The sequence below is a fragment of the Leucoraja erinacea genome, chromosome 32, assembly GCF_028641065.1.
Source record: "Leucoraja erinacea ecotype New England chromosome 32, Leri_hhj_1, whole genome shotgun sequence".
Taxonomy (NCBI): domain Eukaryota; kingdom Metazoa; phylum Chordata; class Chondrichthyes; order Rajiformes; family Rajidae; genus Leucoraja; species Leucoraja erinaceus.
The window spans coordinates 20,906,160-20,929,541 of record NC_073408.1 but is presented as its reverse complement, the minus strand read 5'-3'; the positions used below and the strand labels follow the sequence as shown (position 1 = coordinate 20,929,541).

The 23,382-nt window shown below is 47.8% G+C and overlaps 1 protein-coding gene across 3 annotated transcripts; it reads right to left on the bottom strand.

Moving 5' to 3' along the window:
* Positions 1-279: 279 nt before the first annotated feature.
* tirap (toll-interleukin 1 receptor (TIR) domain containing adaptor protein) lies at positions 280-17,859 on the bottom strand. Of its 3 annotated transcripts, XM_055660879.1 has the most exons (5): positions 17,351-17,480; positions 17,209-17,244; positions 12,905-13,050; positions 6,988-7,566; positions 280-1,236 (listed from the first exon to the last, which is right to left on the bottom strand). In XM_055660879.1, the coding sequence occupies exons 3-5, from the start codon at positions 12,909-12,911 to the stop codon at positions 1,130-1,132; spliced, it is 693 nt and encodes a 230-aa protein (XP_055516854.1). In that variant the 5' UTR covers positions 12,912-13,050; positions 17,209-17,244; positions 17,351-17,480; the 3' UTR covers positions 280-1,129. The 3 variants fall into 3 exon arrangements, with proteins under 3 accessions (XP_055516854.1, XP_055516855.1, XP_055516852.1); XM_055660880.1 differs by lacking the exons at positions 17,209-17,244; positions 17,351-17,480 and adding an exon at positions 17,776-17,859; XM_055660877.1 differs by lacking the exon at positions 17,209-17,244 and having other exon boundaries at positions 17,351-17,509.
* Positions 17,860-23,382: the final 5,523 nt, after the last annotated feature.

The window sequence follows — 23,382 nt, the reverse complement described above, 5'->3', positions numbered from 1 at the left end:
CCATTGTCAATTTTGTTTTATATTTAATTGTCAAGAGAACTTGTGGCTAAAATGAGAGAGAACAACAGCAGCATTATTTCTCCATAAACAGAAGAAGGTTGCATCACAAATGATCGCCAATACAATCAACCCTCACCGTCACCTAGGCGGGACTGACTGGGGAATTTGCCAGTCATTTCCTTTGTAGCACCAGCAACTCCAAGAACAAAGAAAATCAACATCTCTGCTTAAACACAAGACGGTTGTCCAGTTGCCTTGCCAGATCCCGGGAAGAAAGTCCATTTAAAAACGTATCTCCAGAGGTCCGACCACGTGTTTGTATCTGCGTTCAACACGGGCACCAGATCCAGGGCTCAGGTCAAAGATTGTCCCATGTTAATGTTCACTGGTTATCTATAAGCCTGGCAGAGCCCTCGCCAGCACCCGCACACCCGCTCTCTGGGGAAGCAGACGGACTGACACACGAGGGGAATAGGCTGGTCAAGGACTGTATCATCACACAAGAGTAGGCCATTTGGCCCTTCGAGCCAGCACCGCCATTCAATATGATCATGGCTGATCATCCAGAATCACTACCCTGTTCCTGCTTTCTCCCCATATCACTTGGTTCCGTTAGCTCTAAGAGTTATATCTAAGAACCAGGGGACATAGCTTTAAGGTGAGAGTGGAAAGGTTTAATAGGAACCTGAGAGGCATCTTTTTCACCGAGAGGGTGTATGGGAGGAGCTGCCAGAGGAGGTAGTTATGGCAGGTAAAACAACATTTAAAAGACATTTGAACAGGTAGATGGATAGGAAAGGTTAGAAGGACATGGGCCAAATGTGGGCAGGTGGTCAGCATGGGGATGTAGGGCCGAAGGGCCTGTTCCTATGCTATATGACTATGACATACATACACACACAATGCGCTGCACGTTCAAATTATACAGAACAGATATAAACACACTTACAAAGAGCAGATAAAGTAACAGAGAGGTATCCACCACACACAGGGATTCAGACAGATACTAAATTACATACAATACAACACTACACCAACAAGCTTTCCAGTTTAAATGCTGGGTCTGACTCCTCCATTGTCTGTTCCCAACTCGTCGACGGTGACATCGTGTGCCTTGTCCGTCATGTTCTCAGCAAGGTCCACTCGAGTCTGCGGTGTTGCCGGCAGTCGCTGTGCGGCTCTCAGTGTCTGTGTGTTGTTGCTCTTCTGCATTTTTCCTGCAGAGCTCCTCAAGATCTGCAGCCAAACACACACACACGTCAATCTCCACGCTACATTCCAGAGCGACATAAGCTTCAACAGTCAAGACTGTTTTATAAGTTCATATGTGATAGGAAGTCTACTCTGCCATTCAATCATGCTGATCTAACTATCTCTCCGAACCCCGTTCTCCTGCCTTCTCCCCAGAACCACTGACGCCTGTACTAACCTGGCATTTTATCGTCATATGTCCCAAAACTGAACAATTAAATTCTTACCTGCACCAACCCAACAGACATGCAAACATAGTACTCTGTAAAGGCCGAGGACAGAAAGGTCGGATTCGGAATTGGAGGGTGAGTTGAAGTGCTGAACCAACGGGAGATCAGGTTTGCTATTGCGGACCGAGCGGAGGTGTTAGGCAAAACGATCGCCAAGCCTACGCTTGGTCTCACCGATATAGAGCAGCTGACATCTTGAGCAGCAGATGCAATGGATGAGGCGTTTTGCTGATCTTTAAATTTGGGTCGGGCATGTTAACTCGCATCTACTCTAGAATTACTAGTGCACTTACTAAGTTGGGTCTCTGAGTATTAACATGTCATAGAAACATAGAAAATCAGTGCAGGAGTAGGCCATATGGCCCTTTGAGTCAGCACCGCCATTCAATGTGATCATAGCTGGTCATCCAAAATCAGTACTCTGTTCCTGCTTTCTCCCCATATCCCTTACCCACCACTTTATTCTCCTCCAGGTTTGCAATCACCCGAGGAACGTGCATCTCCCCAACTGGTCTCCAGCCCACTCCACCAGTCCGTCGTCCCAATGCCGCTGGCTGTGCATGCGCACGCACACACACACACGCACACACACACACCTCAACATCAAGCCTTGACACTCCTCCCTAACTTTCACTACTTCCTCTTCAGAGCCATCCAGTGTGGCCCATCTCGCCCACGCTGACCAACATGTCCCATCTACACTCGTCCCACCTCCCAGCTTTTTTTGGCCCTCTAAACCCATCCTATTCAGAGACCTGTCCAAATGTTTCTTAAACGTTGCCATGGTGCCTGCTAAACACTGCCATAGTCCCAGCTTTAATTAAGCTTTTCACTGTCCATCTCTAACTTGGTGCCAGTTTGTCAACCCGGTGAGGGCCAGGACGGTACTGTCCGGAGATAGAAACATAGAAATTAGGTGCAGGAGTAGGCCATTCGGCCCTTCGAGCCTGCACCGCCATTCAATATGATCATGGCTGATCATCCAACTCAGTATCCCGTACCTGCCTTCTCTCCATACCCCCTGATCCCCTTAGCCAGAAGGGCCACATCTAACTCCCTCTTAAATATAGCCAATGAACTGGCCTCAACTACCCTCTGTGGCAGAGAGTTCCAGAGATTCACCACTCTGTGTGAAAAAAGTTCTTCTCATCTCGGTTTTAAAGGATTTCCCCCTTATCCTTAAGCTGTGACCCCTTGTCCTGGAGTGGATATGATTGAGGAGTACACTATTATGAAGGTACAGGCTGCAGGAAAGTGTCTCACGTGTCAGTGGTGAATAAGGCCAGAGGATGTTGATTTAGGGGAAGATATTGATTTTGGGGAAGGCAGACTATGCATTTATGTGAATAACACATGGTGCACGGACGCTGTTAAGATTGGTAGTCACTGCTCTGCTGACCTGGAATACCTGATGTTAAAGTGCAGGCCCTTCTATTTGCCCAGGGAATTCACATCAACTGTTATCACTGCAGTCTATGTTTCCCCGGACGCTAATGCCAGGCTAGCAATGGAAGAGCTGCAAGCTGCCATCAGCAAACATCTATCTGCTCACCCAGAGGGGGCATTTATTGTTGCAGGTGATTTCAACCACTCCGACCTTAAAACTGTACTCCCCAGGTTCCATCAGCATGTTTCCTGCCCAACCAGAGGAAACAATGTTCTGGACTTAGTTTACACTAATATCACTGAAGCCTACAAAGCCCTCCCCTCCCCCACCTTGGACAGTCTGACCACCTCTCCCTGTTCCTGCTCCCCAAATACACACCTCTGATCAGACGTGTGAAACCTACCATGAGGACAGTGAAGGTTTGGCCTGAGGGGGCTGTCTCTGACTTACAGGAGCAGTTTCAGCAGACAGACTGGAGTCTCTTTGCCACTCAGTCCACCTCCAATTCACAAGTGGACATCAACTCGTACACCTCAACAGTTCTGGACTATATAAAATTCTGTACCGATAATGTCACTACCCACAAGAAGATAAAGACCTTCCCTAACCAGAAGCCGTGGATGAGCAGGGAGGTCAGACTCCTACTGAAGGCTCCTACTGAGGGATACAGCTCATCCAGGGCCAATCTGAAAATGGGAATTAGGACTGCTAAACTCAATCATAAACGGCGGATTGAGGAGCATTTCCACAACAACTCTGACCCCAGGCGCATGTGGCAAGGAATCAAATCCCTTGCCGATTATCAGAAAGTTAACACCCCTCCCCCAGTCAACGACACCCTGCCTGACGAGCTAAACCACTTCTATGCTCGCTTTGACCGGGACAACAAAACCCCAGCCATTAAAGTTGCTCCACCCCCGAATGAACAACCTCTCAGCCTCTCCACCTCTGCTGTACAAGATGCACTGAGCAAGGTGAATGAGCGCAAAGCTGCCGGCCCCGATGGCATCCCTGGCCGGGTGCTTAGGGCATGTGCTGGACAACTATCCCCAGTCCTCGCCGACATTTTCAATCTCTCACTGGCCCAGGGTGTTGTCCCCACTTGCCTAAAGACATCAACCATCGTGCCAGTGCCCAAACAGTCAGCTACAGGGAGTCTCAACGATTTCCGCCCAGTGGCACTCACCCCTGTCATTGCAAAGTGCTTTGAGCCGCTTATCTTGGCTCACCTCAAAGCCTGCCTCCCCCCCACACTGGACCCCCACCAGTTTGCCTACCGCACCAACAGGTCTACAGAGGACGCCATATCGGTGGCCCTACACTCTGCCCTGACCCACCTGGACTACAACAACTCCTACATCAGGCTGCTGTTCATTGATTTCAGCTCTGCCTTTAACACCGTCATCCCCGCCAGCTTGATCACCAAACTCAGTGGACTTGGCATCTCCACCTCCCTCTGCAACTGGACACTGGACTTCCTCACTAACAGACCACAGTCTGTTAGGGTCAATAACCTCACCTCCTCCACTATAACACTGAACACCGGAGTGCCACAGGGCTGTGTGCTCAGCCCTCTCCTCTACTCCCTCTTCACCCACGACTGCATTCCAAAGTACGGATCCAACGCCATTATTAAGTTTGCTGACGATACCACGGTAGTAGGACTGATCAGCGACAATGATGAGTCAGCCTACAGGGAGGAGATCCAGCACCTGACAGCCTGGTGTGCCAACAATAACCTCGTCCTCAACTCCAAGAAGACGAAGGAGATTATTGTTGACTTCAGGCAGACCAGAGGAGGCAGTCATACCCCCATCCATATAAACGGGACTGAGGTGGAGCGCGTCTCCAGCTATAAATTCCTCGGAGTACATATTTCGGAGGACTTGTCCTGGTCCCTCAACACCTCCAAGCTGATCAAAAAGGCACAGCAGCGCCTTTACTTCCCGAGGAGGCTCAAGAAAGCCCACCTGTCCCCCCGGATCCTGACCAACTTTTACCGCTGTACCATAGAGAGTATCTTAACCACCTGCTTCACGGTATGGTACAGCAGCTGCACTGCTGCGGACAGGAAGGCACTACAACGGGTGGTGAAAACCGCGCAGCACATCATCGGTGCCCCGCTCCCTGCCATGGATGCCCTCTACCGAAAACGGTGTCTGAGACGGGCTGGGAAGATCATCAAAGACCCCTCACACCCCAACCATGGACTGTTTGCCCTCCTCCCATCAGGGAGGCGGTACAGGAGCCTCAGGTCACGTACTAGTAGGATGAGGAACAGCTTCTACAACAACACAATCACACTGCTGAACTCGGAGTCCCGCCGATAGATTTCTCCAGTCCCTCCGTCCCTTTTGTTTAATCATTCTGTACTTCCTGATTATTCTGTATCTTCTCTCTTTCTATTTTTTTTTTTTTTTGTTTTTCTTTATGTACAACTACTACTGACTGACGCAAAACTGCATTTCGTTGTACTGATACTTGTATTTGTGCGATGACATTAAAGTTGAATTGAATTGAATATTTGAAGGGGAACTTGTTCAGTCACAGAGTGGAGAGTAGCTGGAGTATACTATCAGAGGGAGGAGGGGAACCAGGTTTACAAAGGGTCTACATGACCACTTGAATTGCCTGGACATTGAAGTGCTGGGTTATTGGTTCAGAGTGGAAGGGTGCCCACAGGTCAGAATGGGTGTGGTGGGCTGAATGGCCTCTTTCTATGCTGTATGACTCCACGAAACATGGTAAAGACAATACAGCATCCATATGTAGCAATGTTACAAAATTTTGAGATTTTAAAAATCAAGTCTGCAATTTATCCCATCAGATAAAGCATAACAATAAGTTTAATTTGACACCAAATTCACTTTCATATCTCAAGTATTAAAAAAGTTATGGCCATTTTCATACTCGGAAATTAGCATCTTGTTCCCTATTGATTTTCAATGGACATTACAAAAAAGCTGTGATCTTGGATAATCAAAGGCCCATTTCTTAAGGAAAGATTAACATTTTTAAATAGCCTAAGTGTCCAAAGATTATTCACAAATAATTCACAATATAACATGATTTTTATATCTAATTTACATTAATTTATAGGCCAAATGGAAGGAATTTAGTGTTCAATTGCTGTAAATAAATGCCCATTTAAATCGGCTTTCTAGTGGGTTCATGTGAACGCGCTGGTTTAGAACGCTGGATTAGTGCCCTCAAATGCCGAGAAAAATACTGCAGGATATAAAAAGCCCAAAATGAACTACTCGCTATAGATAACTTGATATATAGGGTTATATATATATATGCCCCATTTAATGTAAAAATAAGGTACATACCTTTAATTGTTTGCTTTATAAAACCCTGGGGCTGTGAGATGTTGCGGAATCAGAGAGTAATTTTAAACTATTATAACTATATTATCGAGGCCTATAAAACTAATAATACCTTTTGCGACCGGGTCTTGCAGCGATTTTTCGTTAATGATTTACTAGGCTGAACATCTGCGATTAGTACAGCCTAGTAAAAATCGCGTTTTAAACCCGCCCCCTCCAAACAGCGCCAAAATCGCGGACCTGGCTGTGGGCAGATTCCCAATGGCGATTCAGGTAGGTTTTGTAACATACCTACCATATGAAGTTAAAAATAAGACACAGTGCTAGAGTAACTCAGCGGGTCAGACAGCATCTCTGGAAACAGACCCTTCGGCCCACCGAGTCCGCACCGACCAAAGATCCCCGCACATTAACACTACCCTACACACACGAGGGAAAATTTACAATCTTTACCGAAGGCAATTAACCGACAAACCTGTATGCCTTTGCGGTGTGGGAGGAAACCGGAGCACCTGGGGAAACCCACGAGGTCAGTGAGAGAACGTACAAACTCCATACAGACAACACAGTAGTCAGGATTAAACCTGGGTCTCCAGCACTGTAAGGCAGCAACTGTCACAGCGCCACCGTGCCGCCCGCTCACAGAACAGTGTAGATGGGGAACTCAAAGAACAGTATCACCACTAACTCCGTGACGACCGGATATCCCTGTACACTAACAATATACTGCGCACTAGGGACAATTTGCAATCTTTACCAAAGACACTTAACCCACAAACTCGGTACTCACTGTACAGTATAGCTCGCTTGATCCTCTGGAAGCCATTCTCCTTTTCCTTTCCGACGTCGATTCCGAACATGAAGCGGAGCTCCAGCGGGTAGTCCTTGCGCTCCAGCTGCATGCGGACGGGAATGACCCTCCCGTTAGCCTTTGGGGATTCGGACAAAGCTTGCTGCATCTGGTACCCGCACCAAGGGTCCTTAATGAAGGCTGGCGAGATGACCAGGACCCAACAGTGGCTCTGCCGGACGGCCTGGCACAGCTCGGTGCAGATGGCGCCCCCTGGCACCAAGTCCCGGAGCTGCAGGAAGCAGCGGAGACTGTGTGGCCTGAGCTCCAGGTAAGCCACCAGGTCCTGCACGTAGATCACGTCATCCTCAGCGTGGCAAATACACACATCGTACTGCTTGCTCCATCGGGACTTGCAGTCGAACCTGCAGGACGAGGAGGCAGCAGCGGCCACGGTGGTCTGTGGGGAGCTCCGGCTCTTACACGGACCTGTCGCTCTGCTGCTCGGCTGCGGGCACGAGCTGCCATTTTGGCCCCGGTTCTTTTTCCTCCTGAAGTCTCCGAACCACCTAAATAATCCTTCAAAGAGAGCAAACGTTAGAGTGATACAGTGTGTAAACAGGCCCTTCACCAACTTGCCTACATCGACCAACATTCCCCATCTACACTAGTCCCACTCGCCTGTGTTTGGCCCCTATATCCCTCTAAACCTGTCCTATCCATGTACGTGGCTAATTGCTTCTTAAACATTGCGATAGTCCCGTCCTCAACGACCTCCTCCGGTATTTCGTTCCATACATCAAGGTTTCAAGGTCAGTTTATCGTCACGTGTACCAATAAGGTAGTGTAGAATTGGAGTTACCGTACATCCATACTAAGTGAAAAGCAACAAGACACACAACTACATAAAAGTTAACATAAACATCCACCACAGTGGATTCCACATTCCTCACTGTGATGAAAGGCAGTAAGTTTAATCTTCTTCCTCTTTGTTTTACCGCGGTCGGGGCAGTCAAACTATCCGCAGTCGGGGCGATCAAAGCCCCGGCTGCTGACGATCGAAGCCCCCGTCGTGGTGATCGAAACTCCCACGTCGGGGATGTTGAAACTCTCTCAGCGGCATGGAGCTCCCGAATCGGACTCTTCTTACCAGAGACCGTGGGCTTCATGATGTTAAAGTCCCCGCGGTTGGAGCTTTGATCCCCAGCAAAAGGATCGCAAGCTCCGCGATGTTAAAGTCCACAGGCCCCGTGGCTTGGATCGCCCATCGGTCTGCAGGAAAGGCCGCCAACTCCATGATGTTAGGCCGCAGTGGGGACGGAGATACGATACAGGAAAAAAAATTGCATCCCCATCAAGGCAATTTACACCACCCTTCATGTAAAATAAGTTACCCGTCAGATTCCTATAAAACCATTCCCCCTTCACCTCAAACCTATGCCTTCTAGTTCTTGATTCCCCCTACTCTGGGAAAGAGACTCTGTGCATCTACCTGATCTATTCCTCTCACGATTTTGTACAATATACGATCACCCCTCATCCTTCTGCGCTCCATGGAATAGTCCCAACCTGCATAACCTCTCCCTATAGCTGAGACCATCGAGACCTGGCAACATCCTCGCAAATCTTCTCTGCACCCTTTCCAACTTGACAACATCTTTCCTATAACATGGTGCCCAGAACTGAACACAATACTCTAAATGCGGCTTCACCAACGTTTTATATGACTTCAGCATGACATCCCAACCTCTATACTCAATACTGATGAAGGCCGGTGCCAAAAGCCTTCTTGCCGACCCTATCTACCCATGTTGCCACCTTCAAAGAACTATGTACGTACTCTCTGCTGTGGTGTTGTGTTCATAAGATCATTAGTGACAGGAGTAGAATTAGGTTACTCACCCCATCAAGTTTACTCCACCATTCAATCATGGCTGATCTATCTCTCCCTCCTAACCCCATTCTCCTGCCTCCTCCCCATAACCCCTGAAACCCGTACTAATCAAGAATCTATCTATCTCTGCCTTAAATAGACAATAGACTTGGCCTCCACAGTATTCTGTGGTAAAGAATTCCACAGATTCACCACTTCTGACTAAAGAAATTCCGCCGCATCTCCTTTCTAAAAGAACTTCCTTTAATTCTGAGGCTACGAACTCTAGTCCTGGATTCTCCCACGAGTGGACACATTCTCTCCTCATCCACTCTATCCAAGCCTTTCACTATTCTGTACGTTTCAATGAGATCCCCAAAAGTCCAAAGTGTTTTCCAAAGTCAGAAGGGCGGGGGCGGGGGAGGGGGGAGGGGGAGGGGGAGGAGGGGGTTAGCCGAGTTCAGGGAAAGCGTTACTTGTTAAGAAGTAACCGTTGAGGTCATAGCAACTAAACCAGGGGAAACAGGAAAATGATCAACATGACTTACAGGAAGGCAGGAAATTGTTGGCTGCTGAGGATGCAATATTTATTCTATTTTAAAGGTATTTTATTTTTCTGTAAATTGTAAGCCAGTACAGCACGTGCAATTCAAATTGCCATCTTTAAACTCGGTTATTAAAATTACAAACCAGAAACAAATGAAAAGTGGCACAGTGGAGCAACTGGTAAAGCCGCTGCCTCACTGTGCCAAAGGCCTGGGATTATCCTGACCGTGTGCTGTCTGAGTGGAGTTCGCACGTTCTCCCTGTGATCGCATGGGCTGCACCCGGGGGCTCCAGTTTCCACCCACATCCCAAAGACGTGCGGGTTTGTGGGTTGACTGGCCACTGTAAATTGCATCAGAGGTGGAAACTGCCAGATGCTAGTTTACACCAGAAGACAGACACAAAATGCTGGAGTAACTCAGTGGGTCAGGCAGCATCTCTGGAGAAAAAGAATAGGTGGCATTTTGGGTCGGAACCTTTCTTTAGACAGGTGGGGGGGCGGGGTTGGGTTGGGGTGGGGTAGAAATAAACCGGAGAGAGAAAAGGCTGGAACAAATCAGGAAGTGTGGAGCCCATAATGCCCGTTGTTGGCTGGGGAAAGAGGCGATAACAAGAGGGGCACAAGGATGCGCACGAGGTCTCTCTTCTGTAAATTGCCCCATGTGTGTAGGGAGTGGATGCAAAAGTGGGATAAGATAGAACTAGTGTGAACGGGTGAATGCTGGATGACAGGGACTCGGTGGGGTAAGGGCCGGTTTTCCCTGCTGTCTTTTTCCAATCTACTGAAAAGTGGGTGGCGGGTGGTGGTCCTAACCTGTGGAGGTGGCTGCGCTTCCCTGCAAACACATCTGTAAGTTTCAGTAGCCGGAGAAGCTTTAAGCCACTGTCCCACATTCCCGAGTTACTCACGAATTCTCCCGAGTTTTCCCCCTTAATTCACACTCGGAGAATTACGGTAATAGCCAGTCGTAGGTACTCGGGGCTATTTTTCTTTTTACTAGTGGACATTTTTCAACATACTGAAAAAAACGTCCAGACTTACCTGATGCCCCGAGTACTTACGGCTGGCATTACGTGCCGCTACGAAATATCTACGGACGCCTACGGACATTCTCCGAGTTTGAAGCAAGGGGAAAACTCGGGAGAATTCGTGAGTAACTTGGGAAAGTGAGACAGGCCCTTTAGGAAGTAGCTAGTATCCAAATTAAACTGTAAAATATGTAAGGTAATGGCATTTGGATTACAGGCTGAAGCAAGTGCAATTTTACAGGCAGTCAACATGGTCAGAGAATGGAAATGTGCTGCTGGAAAGGGCTGTCGTGGGGGAGTTGGGCTTAAATTTATGGGCAAGAGTAAACTCGCTGACCGTTTCGCTGAACACTTACGCTCAGTCCGCCAACGCCTACCGAATCTCCCGGTTGCTAACCATTTGATCTCCCCTTCCCATTCCCACACTGACCTTTCTGTCCTGGGTCTCCTCCATTGCCATAGCGAGGCCACACGCAAACTGGAGCAACACCTCATATTCCGCATGGGTAGCTTACAACTGAACAGTATGAAGACTGAATTCTCTCATTTTAAGTAACTTCTACAAACACTTCCCTACCTCCTCTCCCCCTGTCCTCCACTATGTCAGTTAATCAGTTCCACCGTTCACAATGATGTGTCCCTCCTTGGACCACACCGTCCCCAGTCAACAATTGGTCTATCAGGGAACCTCCCCGACTGAGGTCACCTGCTGCCGGTCCTGTTTTGGCCTGGTCTTTTCCTGTTCCCAGCCCCCCCCCCAAAACCACAATCAGTCTGAAATAGGGTCATAAGTTCAAGGAGCAGAGTTCGGCCATTCGGCCCATCAAGTCTACTTTGCCATTCAATCATGGCTGATCTATCTCTCCCTCTCAACCCCATTCTCCTGCCTGCTCCCCATAACCCTAGACGCCATTACTACGTGGAACGTTGAATGTTAAATTCTATCACAATATCATCACTGTTCCTCAAGAGCCCCTAAACTTCCAGATCATCATTAAATCTCTTGCACATCATAACATTCAATCTCAAATTGACTGTTTCCCTTCCCTAATTTGTAGAAATATTTTTCGTTTTTACTCATCCTCCATGTTATGACAGGTAATTTGGTTTCAAATAATAATAATAATAATAATAATAATAAATACTTTATTGATCCCCTCAGGGAAATTCAGATGTCCAGATGCCCCCAACCAACAAACCCACAGATTCAAAACGAACACAGACAGAAAACACATAGAATACACTGTGGACACGACCTGAGAGCAATAAATACTTAAAAAGACCAATAATTAACAATTAAAAATTAAAAATTGCAAAAATGCATCCCCCTACAGCCTAGCGGTCTGAATTATAAAATCTAATGGCTGCAGGGGTGAAGGATCTCCTGAACCGCTCCGTTCTACAGGGCAGGGAGAGGAGCTGGTTGTTGTTCAGAGTGCTCTTTTGACTCTCCAGAATTACATGGAGGGGATGCCCGGGGTTTTTCAGGACGACCTGCACCTTGTGCCTCATACGCCTCTCAAGCACATCCATCCCAGAGTCTACTCTCCCCTCCAGCACTGAGCTAGATCGTTTAACCAGTTTGACCAGCTTCTTGTTGTTTTTTTCACTAATGCTGTTGCACCGGCAGACAACAGCATAGAAAATAACACTTGCAACCACAGTGTTGTAAAACATGTGCAGCATGTCATTACACACATTGAAGGATTTGAGCCTTCCGAGGAAAAAGAGTCTGCTCTGGCCTTTTTTGTAGAGGGAGTCCGAGGTGACAGACCAGTCCAGTTTGTTATCAAGGTGCAATAGATTATGGTATCAATACTCCAGATGCTTAATTATCGTTCTTAAGAGTTAGAGATGGAGCATGGAAATAGGCCCTTCGCCCCACCGTCCACGCTGCCCATTGATCATCTGTCCACACTAGTTCTACGTTACGCAACGCGAGGCCACCTCAGCGACCGAGACCATCTCAGTACTAGTGCCATCTCGAGCACATAAAGGGCCCGTCCCACTTTCACGACTTAATTCAAAACCTCTGCTGAGTTTAAAGGACCAAAAAAAAGTATTCAAGATCGTGGTAATCTACGAACTCCTACGACTTTCCACGACTATGTTCACAAACTCCTACAAGTATGTCTATGAATTCCCACGACTATTTCGATGCCCTCCTTATGAGTAAAAAGTTGCAATTTCTTTCATTCCGACCATTTTTTTACTCGTGGACATTTTTTACCGGGCTGGTGCGCGAAAAAAACGTCCCGACTTACCCGATGCCACGAGTACCTATGGCTAGCATAACGAGCCGCTACGATATATCTACGAACTCCTATGACCTCCTACGGACTCGTTACGAACATTCTGCGAGTTTGAATCAAGGGGAAAACTCGGGAGAATTTGTGAATTATCTTGTGAAAGTGGGACAGGCCCTTTAAGGCTTCACTGGATCTACACACTCCAACAATATTCACTTACGAGCCATGTGCTGCCGTGAGGAGCCGCACCTATGCACCACACACCACCAAGACAATATCCAATGGAGCCAATTTCCTCTTCAGCTTGCCGTTCTGGTTAGCAGCAGAAGAACCTTCTCTCCAAACACAACTGCATGGTGGTTTCACCTGCGAAGCAGAAAGAGACAGTTAGCCAAATTCTGCCAGTTGATAATCTACATCACCACTCCTGTAACCAGGTTAATTCCCAATAGAGAGAGGTCCACACAGCAAACGCGTTCAATCACAAAGAGAACCCTGAAGGGCTTGTACGGAGATGGACCAACATCACGAGGATGCAATTGAGGGAGAACATCGAGAGTTCCTTATACCACATCTAACCAATACATTGTCAACTTGGTCGGTCAGTTGAAGCACTAAAATTGCTAACAAGTAACAAATTCTTGTTTTGGAGATTTGAATGCTGAAGAACGAATGAAACTGCAGAAACTGGTGGATTAATAGTATTGACCTCTCCACCAATGAAGAGATCTACAGAAAGTGCTACCTTGTGAAGGCAAGTCCACAACATCTTGAATGTGGTAACACAAGTAGATAGAGTGGTAAAGAAGGCATATGATATGCTGGCTTTCATAGGTCGGGGCATTGAGTATAGGAGTCAGGTGAAGCTTTATAAGACTTTGGTTAGGCCGCATTTGGAGTATTGTGTGCAGTTCTGCTCACCCCATTACAGGGTGGATGAGGGGCGTTAGAAAGGGTGCTGAGGAGGCTTACCAGAATGATGCCTGGATTAGGGGATATCAGCTACAGGAAGAGGTTGGACAGACTTGGATTGTTTCTCCTGAAACGCCAGTGGTGCGGGGAGACCTGATAGAAGTATAGGCAATATGAGAGGCATGGAGAAGATATTCAGTCAGAACCTTTTTACCAAATGGAACTATCAAATACGAGAGCAGAGTATTATGGTGACATGCCTGCCTTTATACAGGTAAGAAATCAGCTGTTGAAATAACCCCTGGCCAACAGAAAGGGTCCCGACTTGAAATGTGTGCCTATACTGTCCATGCCAAACATGATACCAGGTTAAACTAATCTCCTCTGCCTGAACATAATCCATACCCCTCCACTTCCTGAATATCCATGTGCTTATCTAATAGCCTCTTAAATACTCCTATTGTATCTGCCTCCACCACAAACCCTGGCAGCGTGCTCCAGGCACCCAACACATCTCATGTTCATTAGGTCTAGGAGCGGACTTGCGCTATTCGGCCCATCACGTATATTCTGCCATTCAATCAACCTCTCACTTCTCAGGTCTGAGGTTCCCACCTGCTTTAAAAGGGCATCAATAATACCGGTGCCCAAGAAGAGCAAGGTGACGTGCCTCAATGACTATCGACCAGTGGCACTAACGTCTGTGGTGAGGCTGAGGTCTTTAAGAGGCTGATTATGGCGCATATCAACTACTACCTCGACTCACTGCAGTTTGCTTACCGCCACAACAGATCAATGGTGGATGCAATCTCGCTGGCTCTCCACTCTGCGCTGGACCACTTGGACGACAACAACTCGTATGTCAGGCTGTTATTCATTAACTGCAGCTTGGCATTTAATACAATCATTCCCTCCAAACAGGTTACCAAACTCTCAGATCTGGGTCCCTGCGCATCCCTCTGCAATTGGATCCGCAACTTCAATATCCACAGACCACAGTCTGTCCGTATTGGTGGAAATGTGTCAGCCTCGATAACAATATAATAATAATAATAATAATATCTTTTATTGTCATTGCACAGAGGTACAACGAGATTTGGTATGCAGCATCCATCCGATGTAATAACTTAATTAGCTAAAAATGTAGACACCCAGAGAAACAAGATTAAAAAAGTTAAAACAGTCTAAAGTGCAAATAGGTCTGTGCCAGGTCGATGTGTGTCGTGACCCACCGAGGGAGACAGGTCATGGGGGGGGCACTCAGCAGGGCGGGTTCAGAACATCTATAGCTCTGGGGATGAATCTGTTCCTATGTCTGGAGGTGCGGGCGTAGAAGGCCTTGTAACGTCTGCCGGATAGTAGAAGTTCGAACAGACTATTGCAAGGATGTGAGGAGTCTTTATGGATGCTGATGGCCTTCCTGAGGCACTGTATGTGGTAGATGCCCTCCAAGGCTGGTAGCTGTGTCCCAATTATCTTCTGCGCTCTGTGGCCGACCCGCTGAAGAGCTCTCCTCTCCGCCTCCGTGCAGCTGAGATACCACACAGAGATGCCATATGTTGGGATGCTCTCTGTGGTGCAGCGGTAGAAGATTATCAGCAGCTGTTGGGGCAGACCAGTCTTTTTCAGTGTTCTCAGGAAGAACAGTCCTTGCTGTGCCTTCTTGACCAGCGCAGCCGTGTTGGTGGACCATGTGAGGTCCTCTGAAATGTGAGTGCCCAGAAACTTAAAGCTGGACACTCTCTCCACACTGTCCCCGTTGATAAAGATTGGAGCGTATTCCCCCTTATGTGACCTTCTGAAGTTGATAATCAGCTCCTTGGTCTTAGAGGTGTTTAGGGACACGGGAGCACCTCAAGGCTGTGTGGCAGCCCCCTGTTTTACTCACTTATACTCATGGCTGCATAGCCGGACATAGTGCGAACTCCATCATCAAGTTCGTCGACGACACCACTGTTGTGGGACAAATCACTGATGGGGACGAGTCAGAGTACAGAAGTGAGATTGACCGATTGACCAAATGGTGCCAGCACAATAACCTGGCCCTCACAATAACCAGCAAAACCAAAGAACTGATTGTGAACTTTGGAAGGGGTAGGATAGGGACCCACAATCCCGTTTATATCAAAGGGAAAGGGTCAAGAACTTCAAATTCCTGGGTGTGCACATTTCCGAAGATCTTTCCTGGTCCCAGCACACTGATGCAATTATAAAGAAAGCACATCAGCGCCTCTACTTCCTGAGAAGATTACGGAGAGTCGGTATGTCAAAGAGGACTCTCTCGAACTTCTACAGGTGCACAGTAGAGAGCATGCTGACTGGTTGCATCGTGGCTTGGTTGCACCCAGGAGCGGAAAAGACTGCAAAAAGTTGTGACCACTGCCCAGTCCATCACCGGCTCTGACCCCCCCACCATCGAAGGAAGGACCCACACCATCCTGGCCACGCACTCATCTTTCCGCTGCCATCGGGTAGAAGGTACAGGAGCTTGAAATCTGGTACATCCAGGTTCAGGAACAGCTTCTTCCCCACAGCTATCAGGCTATTACACTTGCCAACAAACAGACTCTGAACTATAACAGCCTATTGCACTTGATGTGTTTATTTATGTATCTATATGGTCTATGCTATACAGACACACTGAACTGTTCTGTATTTATGCTTACAATACTCTGTTGTGCGGCAGCAAGTAAGAATGTCATTGTCCTATCTGGGACACATGATAATACACTCTCTTGTCTTGATCAATTTTCCCCTCTCAACCCCAGTCTCCTGATATTTCCCCATAACCCCTGGCACCCATACTAATCAAGAATCTATCAATCGCCACCTTAAAAATATCCATTGACATTGCCTCCACAGCCATCTGTGTAAATGAATTCCACAGATTCACCACACTCTGATTAAAGAAATGTTTTTATGTGTCATTCCTAATTGTCACTGCATGTCATGTTGTCACTTGTGGGCGGAGCCACAAGGCAAATTCCTTGTATGTGAATATACTTGGCCGATAAACTTATTAATTCATAAACTTATTCATGCATTCATCCATTCTCAGTTAAATCTTGCTCATCTCACAATAAAGCTATGCCCTCTAGTCTCCATCGTAGTTCCAATCAGTCCAGCCTCTGAACACCACAGTGGTCAGTCCTCAGTACAATGTCCTCCACCCAGCCATCTCCTGCTGCCCCACCATTGTCTGAAGTGAGGATGTTTGCACCAAAGATCTTATAGCGGAGCGGTTTGCACTATGGTCTATTCTGATGCCAGTACTCAGCAAATAACAAATGACAAATAAATTGATTCTGATTCTGATTCTGATTCTGAAATGACGCAGCCCAACACCTACAAATAAAATGTTTGGAGTAATTAGTTTGCAACAGAATGGTAAAGCTATCTATCACATACTGTCTATGTTATTTGGGGATCATTTCAGGAGTTCAGACGGGGGAAAGGTTCCCCCGTCTGAACGGGGGGGGGGGGGGGGGAAAGGAGGAGCGGAGGGCGTTGCAGGGTCCGTGGGCCGAAGGGCCTGTTTGGATTCAGTATCGAGGAGAGGAAAAGGGATCAGCAAAGAGTCAGAAGTCCCAGAGGGAGCAGAGGGAAACTTACTTGCAGCGGCACGACAGACTATGTAAACTTAGTACTCTGTAACAATATAATAAACGAGAAAACAAGTTACTCCCCGCAGTTTAAATAACTCTTTATAACAACACATGCGGACAGACGGAAGTTTCGGTACAGACAAAAATACCTATCAGGAAGTGGTAACGAGGTAATTGCGGCGGCCGTCCGTGTGGAACAAAGTGAAAGTGTTCGCCATTCACAGTCGGAGTTGTGGGGTGTAGTGTAGTGTGGTGGGGAGGGAGGGAGGGAGGTGCGGGTCCCAGTCCCAGTCCCCGTCTCAGTCTTAATCTCCGGGCAGCCGAGCCCAGCCCACACTCCCCTCTCCTGCGCCCACTCCCTGCAGGGGCGGAAACAACTGCAGCGCAGACAAACCGAGACGAGGCTGAAACAGCCAACCCTTGCGGCTGAAAACCCTTGCGGCCAAAGATCTTATAGCCTTGCGGCTAATCACCAATCTATTTCTGCCTTAAAAATATCTATTGACGTCTCCACAGCCTTCTGTGGCAAATAATTCCACAGATTCACCACCCTCTGATTAAAGGAGGCTCTCACCCATTCCTTCTCGCCAGAGATGCTGCCTGTCCTGCAAGGTTTTGTGTCTAAACAAATTCCAGCTTATCTCCTGTGTTTAAGAGGGAACTGCAGATGCTGGAGAATCGAAGGTTACACAAAAAAAAGCTGGAGAAACTCAGCGGGTGCAGCAGCATCTATGGAGCGAAGGAAATAGGCAACGTTTCGGGCCGAAACCCGGGAGAAACTCAGCGGGTGCAGCAGCATCTATGGAGCGAAGGAAATAGGCAACGTTTCGGGCCGAAACCCTCGGTTTCGGCCCGAAACGTTGCCTATTTCCTTCGCTCCATAGATGCTGCTGCACCCGCTGAGTTTCTCCAGCTTTTTTGTGTAACCCCCAGCTTATCTCCTTCCTGAAGGAACGTCCTTTTATTCTGAGGCTATGGTTCTAGACTCTACCACTAGGGGAAACATCCTCTTCACATCCACACCATCCAAAGCAAAGATCTTATATAAGATCTTCGATCCAAAGATAGACACAAAAAGTTGGAGTAACTCAGCGGGACAAGCAGCATCTCTGGAGAGAAGGAATTTGTGACGTTTTGCGTCAAGACCCTTCTTCAAGCTGGCTAGGGATAAGGGAAAAAAGAGATATAGATGGTGATGTGCAGAGATAAAGAACAATGAATGAAAAATAGGCAAAAAAGTAGCCATGATGAAGGAAACGCACCATTGTTAGCTATTTGTTGGGTGAAAACGAGAAGCTGGTGCGACGGGTGGGGTAGGGATAGAGAGGGAATGCCGGGGCTACCTGAAGTGGGAGAAATTAAGCTCCCCTAGCACCATTACGAGCTCCCCTCATGCCCAGCAGCTGCTGAATACATTGAGTTAGGCTGTTCTTGTAATCTAACGTCGCCGCTCAGTTAAAACGTAGCAAGATGACATGAAAACGCCTCCTTCACCAAGTGTGCTGGAGTAACTCAGCGGGTCTGGCAGCATCTCTGGAGAACATGGCTAGGTGACATTTTTATATTTAAAACAGCAATAGCGAGGAAAGAGCTAAGATAATAGCAACAAAGAACTGCAGGTGCTGGTTTACAAAAAAGACACAAAGTACTGGAGCAACTCCACAGGTCAGGCAGCATCTCTGGAGAACATAGGTAGGTGAAATTTCGTGTGGGGACCATATTTATTTAAAATGAAAAAGCTAAGATGTAGCCACATGGAACTGCAGATGTTGGTTTGCAAAAATATACAAAGTGCTGGAGTAACTTGGTGGGCCAGGCAACATGTCTGGAGAACAGTCTGAAGAAGGGTCCTGATCCGAACCTATCCATGTAGAAACTGCAATTGCGGTTTATACCAAAGATAGACATAGAGTTGTGGAATAACTGTTTCTCCCACTGCATTTCTCCAGAGATGCTGCCTGACCCGCTGAATTACTCCAGCTCTTGGTGAAACGTCACCTATCCATGTTCTCCAGAGATGCTGCCTGCCCGCTGAATTACTCCAGCACTTGGTGAAAGTGCTGAAACTGATTTCTTTGAAAGAACGTGAAAACGTCAACTGAGTCTTGCTTTAACAATGTTATTAGATGATTGCGTTGCTGGCCATTGGTGGTACCGATTCACATGAATTAAGTGAATTGAAGATACTGCCAGGCCCACTGAGTTACTCCAGCATTTAGTGAAGGAGGCGAAACGTGTTCCAGCACGTTTTGTGTCCTCTTGCTAGTTTTCACTGAGCTGCAACATTAGATTACAAGAACAGCCTGACTCAATGCAGTTGCAAATTTGATCTATATGTGTAGGAGGGGTGGGGGAAGGGGGCAAGGTCCAGATGCACAGTGATGACGAATGACCACCAATATATCTCCAATAGGGTAATGTATGAGGCACAACGAACTGCAGATCCTGGAATCTTAAGCAAAAAACACAAAGTGCTGGAGTAACTCAGCAGGCCTGACAGTATCTAAGGAGGGAATGGACAGGCGATGTTTAGGGGAGGGATCCTTCTTCAGAATGGGTGATGTAGGATATGGAAGAGTACCTGCATGTGGTGCTGTTCTCTTGTTCTTCTTGGCAGTACGGGCCGCAAAGCGGTGCAGCTGGTAGAGCTGCTGCCTCACAGCACCAGAGACCAGGTTTGGATCCTGACCTTGAGCGCTGTTTTTATGGAGTTTGCACATTATCTCTGTGACCAAATGGGTTTCCTCCCACATCCGGATCGTATCGCCGGTCACTCTCAGGCCTAACATCGTGGAGCTGGTGGCCTTGAATCAACTAGCCCCGACCCGATCAGCCGGCGCGAGGGAGCTGAGATCCCCCCTGATGCGGGAGCTAGATCGCCCCAATGCAGTGAGCCCGGCCGCCGGCTATGGGAGCCAAGATCGTCCCGTCAACGGAAGGCTCGAGGCCCCCGACCGCGGGAGAACAAAGAACTTTTTTTCGCCTCCCATCACAGTGAGGAATGTGGAGGAGTCACTGTGGTGGATGTTTATGTTGAAATGTATTTTGTGTGTTTTGTTGCTTTTTATTGGTATGACTGTATGGCAAATCAAATTCCTCGTACGTTGCATAACATACTTGGCTAATGAAGTGATTATGATCTCAAAGACATGCGGGTTTGTAGGTTAATTGGCTTCGATAAATGTGTAGGAAGTGATTGAGAAAGTGGGATAACATAGAGCTGGTATAGAAACATAGAAATTAGGTGTTAGAAATTTAGTTCCAGAGATTCACCACTCTCTGTGTGAATGGATTTAGTTTAGAAACATAGAAAATAGATGCAAGAGTAGGCCATTCGGCTCTTCGAGCCTGCACCGCCATTCAATATGATCATGGCAGATCATCCAACTCAGTATCCCGTACCTGCCTTCTCCCCATACCCCCTGATCCCCTTAGCCACAAGGGCCACATCTAACTCCCTCTTAAATATAGCCAATGAACTGGCCTCAACTACCCTCTGTGGCAGAGAGTTCCAGAGATTCACCACTCTCTGTATGAATGGATTTAGTTTAGAAACATAGAAAATAGATGCAGGAGTAGGCCATTCGGCTCTTCGAGCCTGCACCGCCATTCAATATGATCATGGCAGATCATCCAACTTAGTATCCTGTACCTGCCTTCTCTCCACACCCCCTGATCCCTTTAGCCACAAGGGCCACATCTAACACCCTCTTAAAGTTGGAGATACAGTGCGCAAATAGATCCTTCGGCCCACCAAGTCCACACTGACCAGCGATCCAGCACATTAACACCACCCTATACACACTAGGGACAATTATATATTTGCAGCAAGCAAATCAACCTGCAAACCTGTATGTCTTTGGGGTATGGGGGGAACGGAAGATCACATGGTGATCAAAGGTCGGTTTGGACTCAGTGGGTCAAAGGGCGTTACACGTCATGGGTTTGGCAGTGTCTGCAATTCATGCTGCAGAGAGTGGTTGACTCAGCCCGGTACAATACAATGAATACAATTTATTTGTTGTCATTTGAACCTCATTGAGGTTCAAACGAAATTTGGTTTCTGCAGTCATACACACAAGAAAAAAGAACCAAGACACAACACAATTTACACAAACATCCATCACAGTGAATCTCCTCCTCACTGTGATGGAAGGCAAAGTCTTATCTCTCCCCTGCACTCCTCATTCTCCTCCCGATGTCAGAGACAAAGCCCCCAGCGGGCGATGGTAAATAAGTCCCATGGCCATTAAAGCCGCGCTGGGCAATGCAAGGCTGCGCTCCAGGTCTTGGTGTTGGAGCCCCCGGCGGGCGCTAGCAAGTCCCACGGCCATTTAAAACCGCGCCGGGCGATGCAAGACCCTGCTCCAGGTAATTTTCAACCCCGCAACTCGGGCGGGAGAAGTCGCTGTTGGGAAGCCACGAAAAGTGGTCTCCCACCAGGGACCCGCGGGCTCCCGGTGTTACTGTCCACCAGATCTGCGGCTGGAGTCTCCGAATCTCCTGGGTCGGGTCGCAGCAGCGCGCCACCACAGCTCTCCACGCTCCGAACTCGGCCAGCTCCGCGATGGTGAGTAGTTCGCAGGCTCCACGACTGGAGCCCCAAGTCGTTCCGGATGGAGGCCGCCCACGGTGCTAGGCCCCAACGACAACAGAGGCCCGACAGAGAAAAGGTCGGGTTCTCAGTACAGGGAAAAGATTTTAAAAGTTTCCCCCCCCCCCCCACACACACACATACCCACTTAAAGAAAACACTATAAACTGCATTCAAATGAGACATAAAGTAAAAAAAAGACAGACTGCAGAGGCCACTGCGACGCGAGTCACGCCGCCCACACACACACACATCATGGGCACAGCCCGCCCCTCCATCTAAAGCATCTACATGAAGCGCCACCTCAAGATGGCAGCATCTATCATTGAGGATCCCCACCATCCATACCCACTTCTCGCTGCCACCATCGGGCAAGAGGTACGGAGGCCTGAAGTCCCACACGGCAAGGTTCAAGAACAGCCACTTTCCTACAATAATCAGTTCTTGACCCGACCTGCACAACCCCAATCCTATCTCAATAACGGGACACTACAGACCACTTCTAGCACAGCCATAGACGTGTTCTCTAATTGTGTTGTGCATTAATGTCCTGTTTTATTTGCACTGTTTCTTTGCACTGCCTTGTAGAATTAGTGTAATTTATGGTTAATTTACTTTTGCACGTTGTCAGAGTCTATGTGCCTGTGATATTGCTGCAGGCAAATGGATAATGGCTCACGGACAGGGTGTGTAAGGTTCATGTTGACAGGAAAATTTCAGCGGTTGTTGCTGAAGGAATTGCTCGAAGCGTGTTTATTTATTTCTGAGGTTTGTGATGGCCCGCCAGTGTTTGTAGAGCCCTAGTCATGGTGCTGTTGAGTGACTCTGGGACAAATACTGCCCTGAGGTTATATGGCATTTGGCTTGTCTGAAGGGCCCAGATCAGGAAAATTAGATGGAAAATGCATTTAAATATATTGGGGTCTGTTCACTACTGACAACCAAAAATCTCCAGCTTTCAGTTTCTTTCCCTTTCTCAACCCCGATTCCTTCTTCTCAGTCATAGACCGTGGAAACAGGCCTTCCAACCCAACCTATCCCCACCGACCAACATGCCCCATCTACACTAGTCCCACCTGCTTGCATTTATCCCTCTAAACCTATCCTATCCCTGTACCTGTCTAAATGTTTCTTAAACACTGTTATAGTACTTGCCTCAACTACCTTCTCTGGCAGCTCGGTCCATCTACCTGCCACCCCATATGTAAAAATCTTAGCCGCCACAGCCAGACATAAAAAAAGTTTCTTTCCACGAGCAGTAGCTCTACTTAACAGCCAAAGGTCTGTAGCCTCTTTTTTCTCTGGTACTTTATTTTCACATGTTTAAATTATGTTTTATTTTTAATAAGCGAGTTTGGTATTCTGACTGCGCATGCCCAGGTCATAGGTCACTTGCTATAAACATTCTCGGCAACAGTGGTACTGCATTGTGTGCAGGCTTGCGTTTCGTCCGCGGTCGGGGTCGGCTCTCCGGCGCTGTTGAGTTGCTGCTGGGCCGTCCCCGTCCCCTACCGGGTGTCCCGTCCCTGTCCAGAGGTGTCCGGGGCAGCCCCGAACTTGCTCGCTGGCTCCAGCTTGACCCTGCCT